General features: G+C 37.6%; 1 protein-coding gene across 1 annotated transcript; it reads left to right on the forward strand.

The window, feature by feature from the left end:
• Positions 1–26,191, forward strand: LOC148852368 (protein TIC110, chloroplastic-like). The gene is made up of 15 exons (XM_088945001.1): positions 1–866; positions 1,494–1,553; positions 5,356–5,479; positions 5,699–5,767; positions 5,921–6,019; positions 7,113–7,179; positions 7,564–7,628; positions 7,742–7,836; positions 8,278–8,405; positions 8,906–9,006; positions 11,893–12,109; positions 12,946–13,100; positions 22,757–22,882; positions 24,682–25,650; positions 25,737–26,191. Exons 1-15 carry the CDS (start codon positions 358–360, stop codon positions 25,977–25,979), a joined length of 3,027 nt encoding a protein of 1,008 aa, XP_088801127.1. The 5' UTR covers positions 1–357; the 3' UTR covers positions 25,980–26,191.
• Positions 26,192–26,446: the final 255 nt, after the last annotated feature.

Below are 26,446 nucleotides of genomic sequence, written 5' to 3' on the forward strand. Positions count from 1 at the left end.
GCGATCAAACGTTGGTCGCATCCTCAAGTGTGGATTGTGAGCAAGTCAATGAGTCATGATTCGATCCTTATGCCGTTTTACCGTTATCGTCCGGCTGAATCGCTGAGTTAATCCGGGTCATTGAGTCAATCTAGGTAAATCGCGATTTATGCAACCTCACCAGTTGATAAATGATTTTAACGTTTCTAGATAAGCTGCCATTTCACTCTGCGTCTGTTTTATCTTCTTCTTCAGTCCCCAATCTTTAACTCCTCTTCGGTCTTCTCGCCAGTCCGCCACCCTCAAAACCCTAAAACCCTAGACGCCGCTGCACTCATTTGTGTTCTCTTTTCTTCTCTTTTCAGAGAAGGAGGAGAAATGAATCTTTCTCTTCTCGTTCCTTCTTCTTCTACCAATTGTCCCGTATTGTGCTCTCAGTTCATAAACCCCAATTCCCTTTCCATCAAAACCTCAAGAAATTCTCTCAATAGAAGACGCCGTTACCGGGTCTCCCTTATTCGGAGCTCTGTTGCTGATGCAACAGAATCGAGGGAACCGATTAATTCGTCGGTCTTTGGGGGAAAGAAGGAGCTCTCAGGTGTGCAATTACTTGTCGATGGCTTGTCTCCTTCGGTTAGGTTGGCGAGCTCGGTTGTTATAGTTGCTGGTGCGCTAGCTGCTGGCTACGGGCTAGGGTATCGAATTGGAGGGACCCGAAACGCTGGACTGGGTGGTGCCATTGCACTTGGTGCTGCTGGTGGTGCTGCAGCTTATGCGTTGAACTCTTGTGTTCCGGAGGTTGCAGCGGTGAATTTGCATAATTTTGTGGCGGATCATGATGATCCGACGACCTTGAAGAAGGAAGACATTGAAGGAATTGCCAAAAGGTTAGTTAATTTGATTCTTCTTGTGCTATTTACAGGTTTTACTTGGTTTAGTTTGATAAAATTTGGACGTATTTTGAATTGGATTTTCCTGATGTCATTCATCATTCATAGATAGTTCTCTTTGTGGCTTAACGTTTGACGCTGTTCTTTTTCTTTTTCTTTTTCCTTTTTAATCTCTTTTCTTTTCTTTGGTTGAGTTTGTATTAGTGTCCATCTAATCCTGATAGAGTGATAGATTCGTCGTGTTTAGTTGGTCGTACTAAGCTTATGGCTAGAGGGCCTCTTTTGAGAAATGTTCCAGTTGAAATAGGCAATCAATTAAGTTCATTGTTCCTATCCATGAGAAAATATAAGTTGATTTTTTGGGTTGCATACATATGATCTTTATCCGTCTCAAAGCCTTGGTTTGTTGACTTTTAATGTTTAAATAATGACTTCTGATAGTTTAGAGATAGATGTTTGATTTAATCATGACAAGATCGTGCCTTTAACTAGATTTGGTTCCATTCTCTCTGTCTGCATCACTTGACTTTTCAGGTTTGAAAGTGCTATCATGTCTAGATTCTGTTACTGATATGTTTTAGTTAATTCTATTTTCTGTGTTCTTCCCGTGGTTTGTCATTTCAGATACGGTGTTAGTAAACAAGATGAGGCCTTCAATGCAGAGCTTTGTGATTTGTATGGCCGGTGAGTGTAAAACCATTTTCTTTTGGTGGATGGTAAATAAATTCATTAATTGCTTATTGTTATTCATATTTTCAGCACCATTAGAAATGTACTCTTCCTTTAAAGACCACACTCTACCATTTAGTTAAAAACTTAAAACAAAAATGAAAGGGAGCCTAGAATTAGTTCTACATCACCATGTCATCTCTCTGTTTTAACCAAAAGAGTTAAGAGTTAGAAATCAGAATTATTAAAACACATGAAGAAAACATGATCCAGGGTGACCTACTAAGATCTGTCTATATTTTCTCTTTTAACTAATATGTTAAAAAGAAATAATCTATCAAAAGAAAAAATGTTAAAAAGAAAGACATGATCTCTCCCTTATTAAATCATATAAAGCAAATCATCCTTTTTTTTTTCTTTCTTCTATGAAGACAAACAGCCCATCTCTCTCTCTCTCTCATGCTCACACACAAGCACCGTCTCTTCTGATTTGTTGTTAAACATTAAGGCCATAATTGTTTTTAGATGTTATTCATTGCTAGGCATTAATGAGATTGTTGTTTAAAACGTTTCTGTTTTGTAAGTATAAGTAATTTATTAATGTGGGGGCAAAATGATTGGCACTGATATACAAAAGAGTATACAGGCTTCTCTGCATTTGAACAAAAATTAGAAAGGTGTATACCTGTCATTACATATAGGAGCCCTTCCAGCACTAGGATATTGCCAATCTATTAGCAATTGGTTTCATCTCTCTAGGGATCTACCTAATCTCAACTTCCAAGGTCGACAGGTTACCTTTGATCTCATTGAGATAATAGTTACCTCTGCAATCCTCATCTTCTACCTAATATGATCAGATGCATCACTTTAGATACCTAGTGGGGAGGAAGGGGGATGACCTCAATCCTTGAGCTGCTTAGCAAAACAGCCACCTCTGCTTTGGTGAAGTATGCATCTCTTTTGTGTCCACTAAAAGTCTGATAATGGTGCATGCAAGGGATGTGGAATTCATGTGATTAATTTGGGGAGATGGGAAACACTTGGAAGGTGTTCCTAGGGTATGCTGATTAGCCATAGGGTTGATTTAGGGCTTGTGAAACCTGCCCCATCTAGGCTATGCTTGGTTCTGTGGGCGTTTATTGGAAAAACACTGCCACATCAGCACCACTTAGGCATTGGCATTTATTGTGCATGAAACCATTGTTTGGTTTCAACGTTTATGAAATAAACATTAAAAAACAGAAACACTTGGACTTATGTGCATGAGGCATTGGGGGAAACTTCAAATTATGGTTTCTCTCAACATTGAAATGAAATGCTTACCTAGAGCATTGTAAGCTGGGGAGGAAGATAGCTTTATGGGGTGTTACTTGAAATGCCCAACCAAACAACAAAAACAATAAACGTTTAAAGTAACGCTTTCCAATTAAATGTTCATTTGAGAGACACCCCATCTATAAACACCCACGGAACCAAACACATGCCCTAGTGAAGAAATTTAATATCAATCATATGGTAGCTTTGATACAGGCATAGGGTAGTTTAAGCTATGCACTCAAATTATGCTTAGTTCTTGTTTAATGAGGTGTCCCCTCCCTAAGCTCCCATCAAAGTGTATCTTCATCTCCTCTAAGGCATTGGGGGGGGGATGGAGGGATATCGGGGGGAAGATATGTCATAAAAGGAACTCCTTGAAATTCTTTTGTATCAAGGTTTAAGAGTTAAGACTGCAAAGAGAAAGCATAATCCTAGTGCATAAAAAATGCATCTATTTCTTACAAATCGAAAAAGAAGCATCTATTTCTTTCTCTCCACATCCATGCATGACAACATGAACAATGGTTTTTCTATGTAACCAGCCAATCATCTTGAGTGCAAGAAGTTTCCATTGGTGGAGCATGATCACTATCCTATCTGGTATCACCCATATGAGTTGTTTAGCATAATGTTTAGCAATGATTTAAAAGGTGTGCCTAGGCGCACAGGCGAGGCGCATTTTAGGGTGGGAACCTCACCTATGTCCTAGGCGCAGCCCTTTCAAAAGGTGCATGACTGGTGCACCTAGGCATGCGCTTGATGCACCTTTGTGCCTCAGCCTAGGCATGCACCCTTTTAAAATTCTATGCTTTTTGCTTTTTTTTTTTGACCCTAACGGCTGGGTCGGGGGCTTTGCTCGCTCACTGAAGCTCCGAGAACCCCCTATTTGGTAATGTTGTTCATTCATTCATCCTACTAAAATATCTTCTTAAAAAGCAATTAAAATTATAAAATCATTATTTTTTGTGTGAGAACTAAGAATTTAAGACCCTAACATGGACTTGTTTTGGCTTGCCTTGAGGGGTGTGGCACAAAGCTGGCTCGTAGACTTAGGAATGTAATATGTTTTACATCACATTAGCTACTTCAAGTAATGCAATTAAGGAAAAAAAGAGATTGTGGGTTTTACATGCTTGAAAATGTTTTATATGTTTGATTTTATTTTTAAGTTCACATTTGAATATGCTTTACATGCTATGTTTATGTATTTTAATTTTAGATAATAAGTTTTTTAAAACATTTATTCTAAAATTTAAAGTTTATATTTTTTATTAATATTATATTTAATATTTTTACTTTTTGCATTTTTTTGAATTTTTGGCATTGTTTTTTGATTTTTCTGTCATTTTTAAAAAATTTTTGCGCGTTGCTTCAAAAAAAGGCATGCGCCTTGCCTTGCACCTCAGGTGCAAATTCACCCCTGCGCCTTTTTTGCACCTTGCGCTTTTAAAACATTTTTGTGCCTTGCCTTGCGCCTCAGGTGCAAATTGATCCCTGTGCCTTTTTTGCGCCTTGTGCTTTTAAAACATTGATATTTGGAGTCATTATTATCTGCAAGTTCTGGACATTTTGTGAACAGTTCTGTTCTCTTTTACTTTTGGTTCATTTTTCCTTTAATAGTCCCTTCCATTTCAAGATCCTTATGATTTCTTGAGATGACTGATTTATTTCAATCATATTTGAGTAGAAAATATTAGGGGTTAAAATAGTGAGATCATGGCATCTTCAGGAGTTAAAATGTCCATGAATGAAAGGCATGATTTTTCTTTTTATTTGCAAGCTTACTGATACTAGGAATTTAGGATGAGACTTGGCTTACAAAGTAAATAAGGGCCGTTACCCAATGTTGGTCCCAGCTATCTGGGGTCTTGGGAGGGGTGGACTGGGAAGGACCTAATCTTCAGCTTTTCTTGCACAAAGTGCTTGTTCTCAAAGTTGAACATGCATTCTCATGCTGACTCTTGTCAGCCAGAGATTTTACCATTTAACTGAGTACAGTGAATTCTTTTACCCTGATTGTATGTCTAAAATGTACTATTAAATAGTAAACCAAAAAGGATACTAAGAATAGTAATATTTATAACTGAATATCAACTAATAAAATAAATAAGACTCAAACAATCACAAACTAACCCAAAATAACTATAAAACTGATCCCCTGAAAGTGCTAGAAAAGCAATCTAAAAAATACTGGTGTACTTAATAAGTTGGTGAGATTTGAAATGTCTCCTAAAATATTATAACAATATTAGTCTGCTGCAGCATAGAACCGCTCAATGTTTGAATCTCTCTTATAAACTCTGTATTTCTGCTATTCATTAAGTTGTATTCTCTATTTTACCCTTATCAATAATGAAATTTTGCATTCTACTTTCCATGATGATGTGACTGTTGATTCAACCTAAGTAACCTTGCATTGATTGTTAGAAATTTCTTTTGAAATCTGCCCTTTGATTCATTGGTATCATCTTTCTCACCCTCCCTCCCTCTCATTCAGGTTTGTATCTTCTGTTCTTCCACCTGGAAGTGAAAATCTCAAAGGCAATGAAGTAGACACTATTATTAAATTTAGAAATGCTCTTGGCATTGATGACCCAGATGCAGCTGCTGTGCATATGGAGGTCTGCAATTCTTAACCATCTAATTTTATGCTTACCAAGGAAAATATATTTTATAATTATTGTATTTTTCAAGCAAGACTTGAATCTTCATATTACAACAGCTTCCCTGGTGAGGTGCACCTGGAAGCTGTTGTCACATTTTCCACTTTTATCAATAAAATTTCTTACTTCAGCTTTCAGAAAAAAAAGCTAACCAGATTTTTCTTGTTGGAACCACAGATTGGAAGGCGCATTTTCAGGCAAAGGCTGGAAACTGGTGATCGTGATGCTGACATAGAGCAGCGTCGGGTAGGATACTTGCAAATCTTTAACTTCTTAATTTTAATGCTTAGTTTTTCTTAGAATATTCCAGACATCAAAGATGATTTAGTTTGCAGAATACTTTAGAGCTGTTCTGTGGTAATAAGAAACTTGACCATTATTAGTGAGTCTCCAGTGCAGGCATTTCAGAAGCTAATTTATGTCTCGACACTTGTGTTTGGAGAAGCATCAACATTTCTTTTGCCTTGGAAGCGTGTATTTAAGGTCACTGATGCTCAGGTAATTTAAATAACAATCAAATGGTTACACTTTTTTCCTTTATCAGTGAAGTAGTTGTATTTCCTTTACTGAAAATGCACTTAATGTACTAAAAATTGTTTAGAAGGCAAAAGCGTGCAAGAAGATGCTACAGCATCTAGATGCATGAAGTGTAACCCTCAGGGTGTAAGGCTTAAGCATCACAGAGCTTCATTTTACAGAAAAGGGATAACTTTAAGTGACATACCAGTAGAAATATTTGTTTGTTACATGGGAAAGATGTAGAAATGATTTAATAGTTACATAATAAATGAAAGTAAGACCGAAAAAATCCTCAGTTAAGGTTTACTGATTTACCTTCCATTTACTTATGTACTGAAAAGCAACGGTGTTTAGACATCACTTTATATAAAAAATTCATAGAAGCCATGGATTTCAGGTCCAATGAATGATGACTTTGAAGTTGTGGGGAACTATATGGGATTTTTCTGAACCTTTTACTTCCTATAGAGAAGGTTTTATCAAATCAATTAAAACCTTAAGTAGAATTTTGAAAACCAACACTTATAAAAAAAAATTGAAAACCATCAGATATTAACTAATAAATAGAATTTTACCCTGAGTTCATGAATTATAATGAATAGTAATGAACATTAACTCATCTAGCGATGAGAACCTTATTTTTATTTCAATTGATATATGAAACATATTCCCCAACAAAAGTCACCTCAACGTTTGAGGCATGTTCCTTAGGCTTCAGTTCGGGTATAATCAGCAAGATTGAATATCAATATGCTTTCTTTGAGACATGCCCCGAGGCACGCCTTGGATCATGTATCACATGTTTCCTGGAACTAGACCCGTTCATGGTTGGGCTCTCGGCCCATGAACATTTTACACTATTTCAGGCTGGGCCCATTCAAATTCTGGAAAATGCTATGCCCAAGCCCAGCCCACGAACAGGTCTACTTGGAACACTGGTCATGATTTCTCGTGACTCTAAAATGCACTTTTAACTAATCTCTAGATTTACATGCCCTGGCGCATTTTCTATGTATTTTTTATTGTCAATTTATGCTTGTTAATTACAGGTTATAATTCTTCTACCTGTTAGGTTGAGGTTGCTATTCGGGACAATGCCCAGAGATTGTATGCGTTCAAGCTAGAATCAGTTGGAAGAGGTGATGCATAGCATTTATACGCAACAATTGTGGATGCTAGCCATAAAGAATTCTTTAAGTTTTATATTAAAAAACTGTGGTTTTAGAAAATGCAGAGGTTGATTTCAGCTAATTTTAATGAATCATTATACTTTCATGCAATGATGGGTATGCCATGCTAATGCAAAGTCTTCAACAGGCATAATTTGTTAATCACATTGTATTTAAGTACATAGAACACACCAACTTGGGCTTTAAATTGTAATATATAATTTCATGGTTTCTCCTTTCATGCTAATGGGGAGCATTTGGTTCACCACTCACATATGTTTGTACATATGCAGTTGCATTCATGTTTCAGTTTTCAATGTTGGGTACTGATAGAAATTTGAAATTGTTACCTAGATATTGATGAGAAACAACTTATTAGCCTGAGAGAAGCACAGCTTCTATATCGGCTTTCTGAGGAGGTATGTCCTGAGAGGTACTTTTTTAGTCATTGTTACTGGATCCAAACAAAGTTAATAGTTCAGGAATCTTTCTTCATCTTGTGCCCCTTTTTCTCCTTTTCTTTTCTTTGCAGCTTGCTGCTGACATGTTCAGGGAGCATACAAGGAAAATTGTGGAGGAAAATATTTCCAGGGCACTGGAGGTTTTAAAGTCCAGGAGTAGAGCAGTGTATGATCTTATACTTTTTTAGGATAAATGATCTTATATGTGGAATATAGAAACTTGTGAATACTTGCATGCAATGAATTTTGGCAGTCTCATAAAATGAGAACACTGCCATATGCAATGTTGCTTCAACACCTTATATTCCACTAGCCAAAAAAAAAACAGCTTATATTCCACTAGTTGATGGTAAAAAATTATCTTACTAGTACTTGTTCAAATATTTTGTCTGTTTTCACTGCAAATAATAAAGTGCAAAAGAGATGTTTTATTCAAATTTTAAGATCTGTTTCTTCCATCACTTTAGTTTACAAGATCATTTTTATCTTCCTAAAATTCCAAATATACTGTAGATGGTTTTTTTATGAGGTTATTACTTGCCACTTATTATGTCTCCTTGGCTTCTATTATTTTCTTTTCTTTCACTAACAAAACCATGGTTGCCAGGAGAGGATCAACACAAGTTGTGGAAGAGATTGAGAAGATTCTTGAATTTAATAATTTGCTCATGTCCTTGAATAACCATTCTGATGCTGGACGCTTTGCCCTTGGGATTGGGCCTGTTTCTTTATTAGGTAGAGATGCTACCTGAAACCTAGCACCAAGATGTTGAAAGATATTTATTTTATGTGTCCAAATATCATACTGATGTAGGTTCTGATACATGGTAGATACTTTCAAATATGAGTTCATTATTTTTAGCTCCTTTTTATAATTAATATTATATTTTGGTTTCTTTGCACCATTAGGTGTTGCTTAATCCCTAAGAAGCCTCTTAATTTTTATATCATGTTTAAAAAAGAATTAGGTTCAAAGAAATGTTTAAGTAATCCTGTATAGCTTAAGAAACACAATTTAATTCAAGGAATGATGCTTGTACACTTGAGAGATATGACTATTATGTATGTTGGATTTTGATAAACTTGCATCCTTATATCACATCCATCTCCATATTTTTATATGGGTATATTAACTAGAAAGTTCAAATGTCATCCACACTTTTTATGGAGCATAGAGTTTTTCTTTTTGTATCGGAAAAGAATGTTCCATGAGTTAACTTGTCTTTTTGGATTAGGTGGTGAGTATGATGGTGACAGAAAGATGAATGACTTGAAGCTCCTTTATAGAGCGTACACTGCAGAATCCTTGTCAAGTGGCCGCATGGAAGAAAAAAAGGTGGGTATAAACTGCAGGATTAATATAATATTCAATGGTTCAACTAAGTTTTAGATGTTAAAATCTTCCACCATGTTCATGCTTACTGTAGACTCTTTGTTAGTCAGAAAAGAGAGTGAAAACAAAGAGAGGAAAAGGAAATTATTGATGTGGTCCTTTCTTAAAATACAATGTGTTTGATGTATCTGAACCTATCAAAAAAATATGTTTGATGTATTCGACTTATTTTTTTGAAGGGAACTCTCAGGTGGTTGTGGGGTGGCTGCTGAATCCGGATTCCGTGGTCTGTGGCTATAGAGACCTCCTTAAAAAAGTCAAATGGCTAAATAGGAATATGAGAGTTAGAGTTCTGTGGGTGGGCAGATCAGCAAACTCAATGGCTGATTCACTTTCTAAACAAGGGGTTTCTCGGGATTCTTTATTTTGGGCTACCTTGTAATTCTTGTTCCTTTAACTGTGATTCTGTGATCAATCCTAAGGGAAAGGTTGCATCTTGTGCCTTTCCTTGGGTTTCCCGTAACTCTTATCTGTTTGATGAATAAAATTTTTACTCATTCATCAAAGCAAAACAGGACTTTTCTGGGTGCTGTAATGTCATTTTCTATCAGTGGCATAATTTCCTGTCTTGACTGGAGGTGTAATTGAACTTGTATGAGTGAACTTCCTTTATCTGTGGCATTTTTACTTCCATAGTTCCATTGGCTTGGAGTCAATTTGCAGGACCATTTCCTTGTTACAATATGATTCTTTGTCATGCTTTATTTGTGAATAGTGTAAACTAATAGTACAGAACAACAATAGCGATGGTTTTTGTAGTTATTCTTGTTTATTTTATTTATGAGGATGATTTAATTGTAGTAATTGTAGAAGGGGTAAAATCTTGTGTCAAATATACATGGTTATGTGGTATGACACAGAAATTTTTAAAGAAAAGATTGAAACAGATTTGCTCTACCAAGCCAGGTTAGGTAACCTGAGAAGGATTAGAGATAAATCACCCATTAGAGCAAATAGTAAATAAGATAGGAAATATTGCTGTCAAGTACCTAATCTCATGTGTTCAGTCCTACTTGGTCAAAGTAAAAGAGGAATATCTATAAAACATGTAGGACCTACATTGGCTACATGGAATCTGATAAAATAGCTGAAAAAAGATTATGGAGTTTATAGAATCTGACTGGACTCAATGCAGAAGGAAAAGCTAGCAGAAACAGATGGTAGCCAAACTGTTCAATGTGGTACAGTTGAAGTCATATCAGGTAGAGGTTGGGGAAGACTAGGTTTACTGGATAGATATTGATAGACATTGTTAGGTGCTGTTCTGGAAGCGGAATTTGTTGCTGCATGGTCATTGAAAGAGTGGTGCCTTGGTTGTTCCTTGACTCCCTCTGAGATTAGAGAAGTTGGTGGGGGCCTTTTCTTATTGTGTTTTCAAAACAGGGAAAATGCTTCTTTTATTCTGAAGTGAAAATAATGTGTTCTCTAGTCAGTTGTGTTCTGCATAAATCCTTGGTTTCCAGAAGTAGGCAGTATTAGAAATAATAGATTCTTGAAGATGGTTTGGACAAACATTGTAAGTATTTTCATGCTTTGTTGGTTTAAACATTTGAGGTAGTTGGGAATGAATGTACAAGATTTATTTTTGTTGATAGCATAATTTTCATGGTGCCATGGTGAGGCTAGGCAACAGGGGGGGGGGTGTGCCTTGTCACCTAGGTGCCCAGGCAGTTCTTTTATTCCCAATAAAAACCCTGAATCCTAGGGTAATTCCCCGGGTTTCAATAGCAACTAGAAATTATTTTTCACTACTGATTATCAATAATCACTATGAAAGTATAAATTTCATATGAAAACATAGAAAGGCAATATTATTCATGAGAAGAAAAGAATTAAGAAGAAAGAAGAAAAGAAAATTCGGAAAATATATGGGTTGAGTCCTTGTTTTTGTCCTAGGAAAAGGAGAATAGAAGATTGTGTTGGTTGAAAAAAAATTTAAGGTCTTCCTTGCATATTGGTTCAGGTTTTGAAGTCTTCAAGGGTTCAAGACAGCTTACACCAACATGTGAGTTGATTGAACCCTAACAAATAGGAAAATCATAAAAAAGGAACTGATATATAAACCTAAAAATGTTTAATTTAGTGAAATAATGTCTATTTGATTATTCTAATCTAAAAAAGGATAAAAATATTTTATAGTGCCATGCACTAAAATGGTTAGACACTTAATGAGGTGCCCCTCCATGGGCATCTTGTCAACTATGACGGATAGAAAGAACTTATCTGAGCATTTATCAAAAAACAAAAAAAAAAGAAAGAACTTATCTGGGAGTTTTATCCTGCTTGAAGTTTAGGAGCTAGTGGTCTTCAGTGTACAGAAGGGGTTAAGAAGGGGGCACCCTGGAGGACATGTATTTTTTCAATGACTATGCATTTTAGAGGGGGTTTTGAGGAAGTTAATTCATTACTTAGGGAGAGCTACTTGATTTGAGGGAGGGGGGTTGTTTGAGAAACATTGTGTTTCTTTAGGGATAGGCTTTGTTGGGCATTGGATACCAAGACCAGGGTAATGGCATATGTATTGAGCTGATTAGGTCTTCAGATGGAGGTTGCTTTGCACTATGTTTTTATTTATTTATTTATTTTCTTTTATCTTTTTGGATTGAAGGGGGTGTACCCATTTTTCCTTTCTTTTTTCATTTGAATTCTATTTTGACTGTGGTTGCTGATTACAAAAGAAAATGGAAGCTTTTTTCATCAGAAAATGACTTGCCATAAACATGTGCACTCACTTTGTTCTTGTATTTCTGCATTTTTCCTTGTAGTCTGCTAGTTATATTTTTCATCCTTTAACATTTCTGTTGAGCCTCCCCTTCTGTGGTCATGTAGCTGGCGTCTTTAAACCATTTAAGGAACATATTTGGTCTGGGCAAACGAGAGGCAGAAGCCATCATGCTGGATGTTACCTCAAAGGTCTATAGGAGACGGCTTTCACAAGCTGTTTCTAGTGGTGAACTAGAAGCTGCAGATAGCAAAGCGGCCTACCTTCAAAACCTATGTGATGAGTTGTACTTTGATCCGGAGAAGGCCAGTGGAATTCATGAAGGTATCCTATGGTCTAATATAATTCTCTGCTACATGTTATCATTGGAAAAAATCGTTATGACTATCCTATATCAATCATATGATTATTTGTTTGTTTTTTCTTGTCTTTTGTAATATGTAATTTTGATACATGCAGCATTTTTTATTTATTTTTGATAAATATTGTGATACATGTAACTTTGTGCTGCTTTCTTTTCTTTTCTTTTCTCTCTGTTTCTCTGTCATTTTTTATGGGTTTTATATATGATTTGGGGGATGGTAGGCATGTTAAGAGAGCTAGGTTTAGAGAAGCCCTACTGTTTTTCATGTTAGCACGCTATTTTTAATTCAAAGAAGAAACTTCCAAGTGGAATAACCAGCAACATTTTATTTCAACTGCTCTTCTCTTCATGCCCCTATCACCTGAATCACTCCAAGAAGAGGGGTGCATCACCCCCTACTCCAGGTATCTGGTTTCTTCCCCAACTGTAATTAAGAAAATGGTCAGTTTTCTTATTTTGTTCTTGTTCAAGTATTGTGAGAGGCTGCAGAAAGTCTTAAGTTTTTCCATATTTAACAATACTGGTGCCCATGCCAACTGATCATAGGTTTTGTTATGTTATGTATTTTCTTTTCTTTGTGTCGACCAAATCTTCAGAATAATCCTGTATACCTTTCAATTACAAAGAAATTTCAACTTATTATCTTCTTCATTAGTAGCTAATCACAAAAATGGGAATGCCATGCAATATGGTTCATCTTTCCTTGATAAATTCCTATTGATCATTGTTACTGAAAAAAATTTTATGCACAGTTAAGCTTGTCAAGAATTCTATGATACATTTATTTTCATTGCAGAAATTTATAGGCAAAAGCTTCAGCAATCTGTAGCTGATGGAGAATTAAGTGAGGAGGATGTTGCTGTTTTGCTGCGGCTACGAGTTATGCTGTGTATTCCTCAGTCAACTGTTGAGGCAGCACATGCAGACATATGTGGCAGCTTGTTTGAAAAGGTGAGTTGGTTTCCTATATGATTTTTTATTCATTACATAGGAATCCTGTTTGTAAGAGTAGCTTTTCTATAGTTCAACTTTCCTTCAACCCCCCTTTTCCCATGGTTAAGAGCATTTGCAACATAGCGTTTGGAGATTGTTATTTTTTTTGTCATTTTTATCCCTATTATTTAGTCTTGGTTTATGAAAATGAACTCCATGTCTGACTAGTCAGTTGTGCCACTTCTAACTCATCCTCCATGTTTCTACTTTCAGGGGGTTTTCTTCCATGGTGATACATGTATATTGTTACAGTTTGAACTTTGATCTTTGCCTGCTAATAGCATTTGTCAGTTAGTTGACAGGGTTTTTGCAACACCATCTGCACCATGGTGGTGCTGCCAGACCATCCACATGAGGTGTGATGCTGCTATGTCTGCAGGAAGTGAATTAGACTTGTTCTAATGCAGAGAACAGGCCTAATAGATCTGTTCTAGTGATTTTTACAGTAGAAATAGTCAAAACTAAAGTAGAAAAATTAAACTAGAAAAGATGGAAATAAAGCAAACAAGCTGCTGCAAGTTTTATTGACCTTATAAAGTAGGGCAATCGCAATAGCAACTTAAAAATTGGAAAGTGTCTCTTGGAAAGTTAAACACCATGGACAACTTGCAAAAGAGAAGACCTGGTCTTAGTATTTCCCCAAACTGGTGTATATTATGCAAAACTAATGGAGAAATCTGTTACCACTTACTAATCTCCTGCCCCTTTGTTGTAGGTCTGTGGGAAAGATTTTTGGTATTTTTGGTTGCAGGTGGACTGAACCTTTGCAGATTAGTAGCCTCTTTGACCCTACAAATTTCAGATGGCCTAAGAGAGGTAAGATAATGTGGCTATGTGTTAGGGTGGCTCTAGTGTGGACAGTTTGGGAGGAAAGAAATTCTAGAACATTCAATGATAAGGAGAAAGATGAGGTTGCGATTTGGGAGTGTCTACTCAACATGGCTATAAATTGGATTAAAGCCTCCTGATTGCTTTTCACATTACTCCTTTGATGACTTGTGGCGGAATTGGGGACTCATTGCTAAAAGCTCTATTGTCAAGGAGAAGCCTGTGGCAGAGTAGGGACCCCTGAAGAAGGATTTATCAAGTTGAACTTTGATTTATGCTGCTTAGGCAATCTGGGTCCCTTTGGGGGGGGGGGTTCAGAAATGCAGATGGTCACATTTTAGCTTTAATCTCAGGTCCAATTGGAGTAGGGAGTGCTGTGAATTCGGAACTCCTTGCAGTCTTACAAGGAGTGGAACTTGCTATAGTTGGGCTTTGGCAGATTACTAGTTGAAGGTGACTCTAAATTGGTAATCAGGTGGCTAAGGGAACCAGAGAAAGCACCCTGCTCATTTAGGGGGATTTGCAAAGAGTTAAATGGTTAACCACAAGCATTGAAGTAAGGTTTCATTGGGAGGGAGGAATTATATTTCGTTGGGAGGGAGGCAATTAGAAAGGCTAATGTGGGATTTCTTGTGGAAGCCAGGGGATGGAAAGAAAGACCACTTAGTGAAATGGGAACAAGTTAGTAGATACAAAGAAGAAGGTGGGCTTGGTTTAGGCAATCTAATTCATAAGAATTCAGCTCTTCTAGATAAATGGCTTTGGAGGTTTCCTCTAGAATGAAACAGGCTTTGGCACAAGGTGATTGTTAGCATTCATGGCTGGTCGGAAAATGGCTGGGATGCAAAGTAGCCTCCAATGCAAACTCCTCTCCTTGGAAAGCTATCTATGAGGTATATCCTTTCTTTATTAATCTCATTCATTATGATGTGGGTAATGGGTCAAGAATTTTGCTTTGGGAGGACCTTTGGATAGGTAGTCAACCACCGAAGGTCTAATTTCCTATGCTTTATTCAATTTCCAATACCTTTGGATAGGTAGTCAACCACCGAAGGTCTAATTTCCTATGCTTTATTCAATTTCCAATTATAAATGTGAACCCATCTTTAAGTTTGTGAATTTCTCAACCTCGGAATTAAGTTGGTACTTGGGGTTTAGAAGAGGTCTAAGGGAAATGGAATGTGATTCTCTCATTCTCCTATTGGCTAAACTTTAACTCCATTTTTTTGGATCTAAGTGTTGATGGCAATAGAATGTGATCCATTTCCCCACGTGGTCTTTTTATCTGTGCATCCTTCTTCAACTTCCTAATTCAGCATTCTACTCTGGGGGTCAATTTCCCGGTGAAAGAAATTTGGAGCAAGCCAATCCCTCCTAAGATTTAGGCCTTTTGTTGGGAAGTTTTCCTTGGTAAGAATAACACACCATTGACATGCTGCAGAAATGAAGGCTAAACACTTGCCTTTCTCTTCACATGTGCTTTCTTTGTAAAAGTTAATGGTGAAACTATTTCCCATATTTTCTTATCCTGTCCTTTTGTGCTTGGTATTTGGGATCATCTTTGTTCTCTCATTAGGTCCAGGTGGTCTCCTCAGCATGTGATAGGGCTCTTTGATTCAGCTTTCTTGCGACAATTAAAGGGCAGAGGAAGGCTAATGTGGAAAGCTGTGAGAGCTGAATTGATTTGGACTGTTTGGGAGGAAAGAAATGAAAGGATCAATTATAAAAGTAGATCTGATTTGGAAGTCTTGGAAACAGTTAAAATAAAGGTTGCTCATTTGGTAAAGTCAATGGAGGATTTCAAATCTTTCTCCGTAAATGAATCCTGAGAAAGTGGAAGGAGGTGGCTATGTCAGCTCAAAATAAGGAAAGAAAAGTTATTGAATGGAGACAACCAGAAGCCAATTGTGTAAAACTCTATTTCGATGGTAGCTACATAGGCAATCAGGCTATTGCTGGGATGGGAGGGGTCTTTTGAGACTTTGAAGGGAAGGCGCCTGCTTTATATTCTGGTCCTGATACCATTTATGATGCAGTGACAGCAGAGTTGTACAGTCTTCTTCAGGGCCTTAAGTTTGCTAAGCAGTTTGGGTTTCTTAACTTGGAAGTGGAAGGAGATTCTCATGTGGTTATCTTATGGACAAGGAATATTACCCAAATCCCATGGGTTTACAGGCTTACTGTCTATGAAATTGAATACCAAGAGGGATGAATGTCACATTTAGATGGTTTGAAGCAATGTTTTAAAACGCGGAGGCGTGATGCGAGGCATTCCACTACGTAGAGGCGTGAGGCATAGTTTAGAACGCAAGAGGCGTAAGCCTCCCGAACACAAGGAGGCGTAAACCTCCTTAAGAGGAGGGGGGTTAGGAGGAGGGTGAAGAGGAAGGGGGAATCTCATTTTTTCTTTATTTTTAACAAAAACCTTTTATATGAAGAAGAATAAAAATGCATAACATTAGTTGAAAGGGGGGTTTGAAGGGGTAGGTAGCAAACCACTTTCTTTCCCCTTATCTTTTCTTCCCTTCTTCTTTCCTTTTCTTTCCTTTTCTCTTTTTCTCTTTTTTCTTTTTTCTTCTCTTTCTTTTTCTTTCCCTTCCCTTTCTTTTCCTTTCCTTTCCTTTCCTTCCTTTTTTTTTCTGTCTTTTTATATATGATATGCATAAGGCGCATGAGGCGTACGCCTCTAGCACACCTCATGAAAAAAGCGCAAGAGGCATACACCTCTTGCACCTGAGGTGTATGCCTCCCATGCCTTTTAAAACATTGGTTTGAAGAATAGCAAATGGGATGGCAGACACATTGGCTAAACAAGGGACTATAAGACACGGATTTTTTGGGCGAAAATCTAAAGTTTCTTGTGGTGGTGATCTTTCCACCTTGATGTAATTCCTTCTTTTTGATGCCTAATAAAATTTTTCTTCATTGATCAAAAACAAAAAAAGAAAAGATCGGCAATGGGGTCACTGATTGTTTAGCTAAGCAAGGGGTACGCAAGAATCATTTATTTTGGGCACAGTTGTAATTTTCTTTTTACGGATTCAGGCTGCAGCTCGTGCATTGTGGTTGTAATTTCTACCTTGTACCTTTCTTTGATTCTCTTTAATTTCAATAAAATTCATATCATATAAAAAAAAAAAGAAAAATAGCTACTTAAAGTACAAGACTACTCCCATAGTTAAAAACAAAAGTGCAGGTGTACTTCCAAATAATCACAAAAATAAACCTCTTAAAATGAAATTACAGGATTACTCCCATAGCTTAAAACAAAAGTACAAGTGTACTCCTGTCCCTCTTAAAAAGGTGGATGTACTCATAGAGATTATTAATATTGACATGGATATATTAATGGAACTGGAATTATCAATATATCTATATATATTCATGGAACTGGGGAGGTCTACCACGTAGGAATTGTAATCTTCTTCATGATCTTGTAAGGTCCAATCTTCTTTGGCTACTACTTATTGTATTACCCTGTACGAAGCTTATCGTTGGAAACATCATCATTTCATAACCTTCTTGGAAAACGTTGATGCCTATGTTGGTCAATTGCTTCCTTGTACTTGGCATTGGCTTTTTCTAGTTGTTTCCTTATTCATGAGTACAATCTTGTCGGCAAAGTTATGCTGCCACACTATAACCTGACATTTTTGGAAGGAGAACTAGATCCAAAGTATGTATAGGAGTACACCCCTCCACTTGAAAATCTTTCGTTTGCTCCTTTATTCCTCATGGGGCAAAAATAATACTATTGTGAAGGGGAGGCAGATCACTGATCAAATCTTGATTGCAAATGAGAGTCTGGAAGGTTTCAGGAAATCCAAGAAGAAGGGTGTGGTTTGCAAACTAGATTTAGAGAAGGCTTATGACCTAGTTGATTGGTCTTTCCTGGTGGAGGTGATGAGAACTTTGGTTTTGGAAACAGATGGTGTAAATGGATTTGGGGTTGTGCTAGGAGCTGCCACTATTTAATCTTGGTGAATGGAATTGTGAGAGATTTCTTTCCTGCCTTGAGGGGAATAAGACAAGGAGACCCACTTTCCCCCTTCCTATTCACTCTGATTGCAGATGTTTTGGGGAGACTGATTCATAGAGCTGATTTGAGGAACTTAGTAAAAGGGTGGAGAATAGGAAGGGAGCAGGTACCACTTACACGCTTACAATTCGCAGATGACACAATTCTGTTCTGTGAAGGTGGGGACATAAATTGGATAGGGAATCTGAAATTGGCCATACAATTATTTGAGTAGATGTCCAATCTCGAAGTGAACTTTGATAAGAGCTGTATGGTGGGAGTGAATTTGGAGGAGAGAGAAGTGAAAATGCATGGTTGTTAGGGTGTGCAATTTTGGTTTGGCCTTTGACTTATTTGGGCTTCCCCTTAGGAGATAATCCCATGAAGGACAGCTTTTGGAACTTGGTTATGGAAAGATTTGAGAAAAGGCTTGCTTCATGGAGGAAAAGTTATTTCTCATTGGGGGGAGAATCACTTTGATTAGATCTACCCTAGCTAACCTTCCTGTTTGCTTTCCGTCGGTGTTTAAGATTCCCACAAAGGTCTCAATTAGAGTGGAAAAGTTAATTAGGGATTTCTTGTGGGAACCAGGAGAGGAGAAGAAAGATCATAGGGTGAGTTGGGAGGTGGTAACTAGAAGTACGAAGTTAGGAGGGCTTGGGATTGGGAATATCAAGAAAAGAAATATGGCATTTTTGGGGAAATGGTTATTATGGAGGTTTCCAATGGGAAGGGACAAATTATGGATGAAGATTGTGGCTAGCATACATGGGCTGGAAGACAATGACTAGGATCTAGGAATCTTGGCAAGGACTATAGTTGCTTCCCCTTGGAAAGCCATTCATGATTTGCTTTTGGTTTTCTCCCCTTTGATAAGGTATGATTTGAACTCTGTTAATCTCATAAAATTCTGGGAGCAGCCTTGCGTTGGGGACTCATCGCTGATGGACCAATTTCCCTCCCTATATGCTTCGTCATATTTGAAGAATGAACCCATTTCTTCTTTTTTAGTCCCTTCTGTTTCTACTTCCGGCTTTGGGTGGAATCTAGGGTTGAGGAGAACAATAAGGGATACAGTCTTGGGCTACTTATTGTCCTTACTATCCATCCTTGAAAATGTTTTCTTGGACTTGAGTAAGGATGACTCCAGAATTTGGACCCCCCTTCTCCAATGGTTCCTTTTCTTCTGCGTCGTTTTTTGAGACTTTGGTCCAACCTTCTTCTCCCTTGGGGTTGCCCTTCCCTGTTAATGAGATTTGGAGCAAACCCATTCCTCCTTGGGTTGGTAGTTTTTGTTGAGAAACTTTCCTGGAAAGAATAAACATAAATGACTCGCTTCAAAGAAAGAGACCTAATTCCTATTTACTTCCCAATAGGTGTGTTCTTTGCAAAGTTGATGGGGAAACGGTTTACCACCTTATGGTTACTTGTCCGGTTACTGAAACTGTTTGGGAGTGGGTTTTTCCCTTTTGGGATGTACTTGGAATCCCCCCGTAAGTATGCAAAGCTTGTTCTCTCCTTCGTTCTCAAGTGGCCTAAGAAAAGAGGGAAGATCATGTGGAGAAAGCTCTAGGGCAGCAATGTGTTGGTCCATATGGGAAGAGAGGAACTCTAGACTTTTTAGACAAGGAAAGAACTATGGAGAACTTAACTGAATTGATACACTTAAGGGTTGGTCACTAGTCAGACAAGGAAAGAACTATGGAGAACTTAACTGAATTGATAGACTTAAGGGTTGGTCACTAGCTGTAATCTTTGGAGCTATTTTCAGATTATTCCATGGCTGACATTTTGAGAAAGTAGAAAGAAATAGCTACCTTGGCCCAATGCAAGAGGACCTGTAGACCTTCTTGGTCCCCCCCTCCTTCAGGATTCATAAAATTGAATTTTGATGGTAGTATCTTAAGGAATCCTGGGCCTTCTGGGATTGGGCGAGTTTTCAGGAATGAGGCTGGGATTATTAATGCCATGTTCTCTGGCCCTATTGGAGAGGTTGACTCTCTTAGGGCTGAGACTTTAGCAGTTCTGGAAGGAATCAAAAGAGCAAGAGAATTAAACATTCGGTGCTTGGTCATTGAAGGGGACTTGGAGGTGGTGATTAGGTGGCTGAAGGAAGACAGCAATGGCTTGTGGAGCTACAGAAATGAAAAGGAAAAATTCAAATGGCTGAGTAGGGATATTGAGGTGAAGTACAGTTAGTGAAGAGAAGTGCTAACTCAATGGCTGATGGGTTAGCCAAGCAAGGGGCGCTTAAGGATTCTATGTTTTGGGCTAATTTTTAGCTTTCTTTTTTGTTCTCTGTTGTGGGGGAGTTAAATATTTTACCTCTCCTTTCTTGTACTTAAGTTTCACAATTTTTATTATCTAATAAAGCATCTAGTTATTGATAAAAAAAATACTTTTATCACATTTATAGAAAAATGTAATGTGGTTGATATCAATGTCCATGGCATAAATGTCAATTCATGACAATAGACATTACCAATAGAAGGCTACCTTGCACTATTGTGAAACTTTTTTGGTTGGAATTCTTTTCACCCAATCGGCAATGAATAGGTCGGTGCTAAGTTTGATTAGCAAGCCCCAGTCCCAACTTGTCCACAATTGACTTAGCAATAACATTAACTTCATCCCCACTACCAACAACTATGTCATGCACTAGTGCTTCTATTCAAACTTCAAACAAAAAGTAGGAACTTTCTCTTCAAACTAGGACCCTTCTACTCTAGTCCTAGCAAATATAAGAAACCTGAAATTACTATTTTGGGTTGACCTTCCTGCCTAGCCATGTATCCACCAAACTATAAATCAACCTAGTGTTCTGATACTAATTGATGCAAAATTTTTCAACAACCTAGTGTATTGACACTCTTTTATTGCTTAGGAGAAAAATAAAAGAATAGAATGTGTTCTCTACAAGATTTGTTGACACTTTATTATGGACCCAAAATTGCAACTTCCAAATTCTATTTGGACTTTAACTCCTACTTGTATTCTAACTTAAAACAAAAAGTAGAAACTTTCTTTTAAAACAAGTAGGACTTTAACTCCTAAATATAAGAAACCAGAAATTACTATAAGTTGTCTTTTATTATAAACAAGAATAATGAAGACTATTGGTTAACCTGTTGACTAGGCAAAGCACATTTACCTCACCTAGGTCCAGGCACAACGCCTTCAAAAGGCATGTGCCTGATGTGCCTAGGCATGCACCTGATGCACCTTACACCTCAGCTTAGGTGTGTGACTCAGTTATTATTATTATTATTGTTATTATTATTATTATTATTTTGATAAGCAAAGCAGAAACTTTTATGAGAATGCACCTCAGTTAATTTTTGTGTTTTTTTTGTGCCTTGCACTTTTAAAACATTGAACTTATAGAGATCAAAAGGCAGTCAAATTTAAGTCTTTAGTTGGAGCACTTCCACATGTCAGAAACTTAAAATCTACAGTATTTTAGTACTACAAGTATACTTTAATGCCACCAAAAATCAGCTACATTGAACAAGATTTGATTGACCAATCAACCATTTCTTTTTTGATTGGCAGTGCAACAAGGTTGGCAACAACTTAAATTTATATTACAGGAGTACCCCTAGTGTAAAACAAAGAGTATATTGTATCCGAATCCAAAAAATCACTAAAATAACCCTGTTTTATGACTAATAAACCTTAACAACTAATTCAAATACCCCCTAACAGAAATAAATCAAATAAAAATGCTAGAATTAACACAAATTATCAAAACATAATTAAAACAACAAGATTGATAAAAGCAGGGGTGCGATTGCTTCCTATTTTTGTTCTTTTTAGACCTGTCACATGTTTCCTCATACTTGAGTGATGCAACCTCTACATCGTGTGCCCATGAGTCCAAGTCTCATGGCTCTGAATGAGCCCTAGCACAGCTTACCCTAACAATTTAACTTCTAAAGGAATTAGCAAGTTTCATAGGTCTTATTCCATTCCTTTTTATTGCTTCTATTACCCTGTTGTCTGTTGTGGTATGTATTTTATGCAAGGTAGAAACCTAGGCAAACTGCAAAAGATAATATCCTTTCAGAACAAAAGTTACTGGTCTGCAAGTCCATTCTTAAGAAGTCAGAATGTTTAAGAATGTTCTTTTAGTGGTGGTGAGACCTAATCATCCCTTCCTGTGGGTTGGTGAGCCCCTACAACTTAAGTACAATTTACATGATTGTGGAGTGCCCTTGTTGCATCTAGTCCAGAACAAAGTTATACAATTCTTATTCAATCCATAAACAGTTCCCCCCTAGCTCAGTGTTGACCACTTGACTAATTGACTAAAACCAATTCTTCTTTGAAAAGATTGATCGATGGGTTGTTTCTTCTCCTGCAGTCTCCTTTATCGAAACTATGGTTCCCCATTCAAGAACAGCTTTCATTATCAAATTACAAAATAGGTATTAGAACTTTACATGGTTCCCTCCTCATATATCATACTACAGCTTGAGAGTTGAGAGAATCCTATACAATACTGGTGCATAAGTTTCTAAAATTGCAACTATGGAAAACCCAAAATGCTCAGGTCCATGTATTTTATTTCTTGTACTTGTCTGATGCTAACTGATAAGAAAAGAAGTTTGATGCAAAACTTAAAGCAGTCTATATAGTACTAAGCTGATGTAACATGGAAGCTTATTTATATTGTACCAGTATGTAGGTGTGCATCATGTACTATCTATTTGATGGTGACCAGTTCTTTAGTTGTCTTGACACCTGAAATTTGTGATGATCAATACAGGCAGTGAAAGATGCAATTGCAGCAGGTGTTGATGGATATGATGCTGATGTCAGAGCTTCTGTGAGGAAGGCTGCACATGGCTTGCGCTTAACACGGGAGGCTTCCATGAATATTGCTAGCAAGGCGGTAAATATCCAATACCATCATGCCCTTACTTCTGTGTGGATTTATGGTCAGTTTTTAATCAGTGTTTTAAAAACGTATCTGGAGGCCGATCTGCTTTTCCTTCTGGGTGGCAGGTCAGCAGTTGAACCGTCTGAATGCCCCACATATAGAGATGTTATTTATGTAGAAAATAATACATTTATAAAATGCACAATTTCAACGATGCTCCACAAATATAAATACATGTGCATAGACATAGGTACTACTAAAATAATTAAACATGTAATCTGGGGCCATTTTCTCAAATCTATTCAGTGCTCTTCTTGCTTGCCTATCTCGTAAAGGCACTTCTAGAGGGGTGGAAAATTTGGGGTATGAGTAGAAAAGGCAGAATTCTGTGGAAAGCAATTCCTCTAGCGGTGCTGTGGTCGATTTGGAGGGAAAGAAATAGAAGGAATTTCGACCAGAAGTAACTTCAGGTTGAAAGTGATAAATTTAATTGTAGATGACCTCCGAGGGTGGATGAGTTCCAATTTGCTTTTCAGGGAGGATGTTCTGGCTTCTTGTGTGGCTGTAATTTTTTTGAGGTTTCTTAAAGCTGTATCAGTCGTTCAGTTGTACAATCTCTTGTACAGTGAGCAGTGTTGTATGCTTTTCCTTTGATTAATAAAATTTCACCTTACCTTAAAAAAAAAAAAAACAAATTGTAATTTTTAACTGGAGACCTTTTGTCTGGGTCAAGAAGGTCAACAGTTCGACCACTCTGATTGCTGGGTTCTGACCAATTAAACTGGTTTAAAAGGTGGGTGATGAGTTCATAGTCCAATAGGTCGGGTCAATGGTGGGTTGAAAACACTTCTTTTATATATTTTGAACTTGCAGGGATTCTGTTCCCTATTTTTCTTTTCATTTTTTACAATTCTGTTATAGATTTTTTTTTCTGGCACCTCATGTGTCAGTTCAAAAGCACATTCAGTAGTCCTTTATCAAATTAGTAAAGTTTGTTTTGTCTGGACTACTGCTTATGGATAGTTGACATTACTCTTTTAACATATGGTGCATGCAAGAGGCGGTCAATCAATAAAATGTTGTGAACTAGAGTCATATGCACCAATGATTTAAAAACCGACCTGGAGACCAAACCGTTTTTTCCTCTGTCTCATGGGTCACTGGTTTGACAGATAGTCGAATGAGTCAGACAGGGCGACATCATCACCCATATATGTAATATAAATATTATTTATATTTAATTTATATTTTTTTAATTCAGTTTTTAATATATTATATGTAAAAAATGCTGAAAACAACCATTTGAGGCCAAAAAGAGGGGGGTTCTTTCTCAAAAATAGTGGGGCAAAGCACCTATGGCTCTTTGGATGCATGGATTTCAAAAAGTTAGAAGTTACCCAAAAGAAAGAAAGATCACCCCAATCAGACAACAGAGCGCAAAGTTATGGCCTCCAGAAGTTTGCATACGCATTCAGTGTGCAACTTCTGACATTGTCACCAACTCGAACAGGTCAATGGTTTAACTGCCTGGGTTGGACAGTTTTTGACCAGGTCAACGGTTTTGATCAATTCTCAGGTTTTAGGAGAGTCGGACCCGGAATCCTGGCCGAGTGATGGCCCAACTGGCTGGGTCAATGGCGGGTTGAAAACACTGATATGCACTGAGCATAAAGCACAAGTCACTGGCTTGTACAATTCACAGCAAATTTTTACTAGATTTGTCAGTTTCCAGTTCTTGAGAAAATAGTTTTTGTAATTATAGAGTATCTGATCCAGCATTTCCTCTTATGCCATAAATGATGTCTATGTAGGTGCGTAAGATGTTTATGAACTACATTAAACGAGCACGAGCAGCTGGCAACCGTACAGAGGCTGCAAAAGAGTTAAAGAAGATGATAGCATTCAACACCTTGGTTGTGACTGAGTTGGTATCAGACATCAAAGGAGAATCCACAGACACTGCAACACGTGAGCCTGATAAGGAGGAAGAAAAGCAAATTGAGGAGGAGGAATGGGAATCCCTTCAAACACTTAGAAAAACAAGACCCAGCAAAGAGCTTGTAGAAAAGCTAGAAAAGCCTGGTCAGACAGAAATAACTCTCAAGGATGAGCTTCCAGAAAGGGATAGAACTGACCTTTACAGGACATATTTGCTATTCTGCATTACCGGGGAGGTGACTAGAATTCCTTTTGGGGCACAGATAACCACAAAGAAGGACAACTCAGAATATTTGCTGCTAAACCAGCTTGGTGGGATCCTAGGGTTGACTGGTAAAGAAATTGTGGAAGTCCACAGGAGTTTGGCTGAGCAAGCTTTCAGGCAACAAGCTGAGGTGATTCTAGCTGATGGGCAGCTGACCAAGGCCAGGATTGAGCAGCTTAATGAAGTGCAGAAACAGGTTGGCTTGCCAGCAGAGTATGCACAGAAAGTTATCAAGAGTATAACAACGACAAAGATGGCAGCTGCAATTGAAACTGCTATCAGTCAAGGAAGGCTCAATATAAAGCAGATCCGAGAACTGAAAGAAGCAAGTGTAGATTTGGACAGCATGATCTCTGAAAGCCTACGGGAGAACCTCTTCAAGAAAACTGTAGATGAAATTTTCTCGTCAGGTACTGGAGAGTTTGATGAAGTGGAGGTCTATGAGAGGATCCCATCGGACCTCAACATAAATGGTGACAAGGCAAAAGGAGTTGTTCATGATCTTGCCCGGACAAGACTATCCAACTCATTGATTCAGGCTGTGGCACTTCTTAGGCAGAGGAATCGTGCAGGAGTGGTCTGGACTTAGTTACTCGTATCTTGAGTGAATTCTATTTAATTTGCATGTATTTATATTGGTCTGATTAGTCATTTCCATTGCAGGTTTCCTCTCTAAATGATATGCTAGCATGTGATAAGGCTGTGCCTTCTGAGCCATTATCGTGGGAGGTGCCGGAGGAGGTTGCTGATCTTTTTGCCATCTACCTGAAGAGTGACCCAGCACCCGAGAAGCTCTCTCGCTTGCAGTATTTGCTTGGTTTAAGTGACTCAACAGCTGCTGCTCTAAGAGAAGTTGGAGAGAGGGAGTTGCCAATTGCAGATGAAGAGGAAGAGTTTGTATTTTAAGCCTAAGTTTTGGTGAAATAGCAAAATATTGAATTTGATTTCTTCCATTATAGGTTGCAAGTATGCCTTTTTTCTTCCTTTTCTTGCCTACGAGCAGGAAGGCAAGTATGTTATAGAAGCACCTGAGAAGTTAATAATAGTCGGCTGGTTCTTCACTTTATTGTGTAATTAGAGATTCATTTTGAATGAGAGATTCGAGTAAAATTTCTTAATATTTTTTTTTGAAATACAAAATGATTTACCATCATATTAAACTGGTTTTATAAGAGCTCCAAATTCAGAATTTTATCAACAATCCATGTACATACAGCAGATACAATCACGTCAACGTCACGAAAACGTTGGTCCACTTAAAGATTCTGCATGTGTTCTCTTGTGCACTCCATCGAACATTCAACCATGATGATTGTGTGTGTGCATAAGGTTTTAACTTGGTGCTTTGTTTTCATACATTTGACTTGAAAGAA

The sequence above is a fragment of the Nelumbo lutea genome, chromosome 5, assembly GCF_056320005.1.
Source record: "Nelumbo lutea isolate HS-2025 chromosome 5, American lotus-T2T, whole genome shotgun sequence".
In the NCBI taxonomy this organism is placed as follows: Eukaryota; Viridiplantae; Streptophyta; class Magnoliopsida; order Proteales; family Nelumbonaceae; genus Nelumbo; species Nelumbo lutea.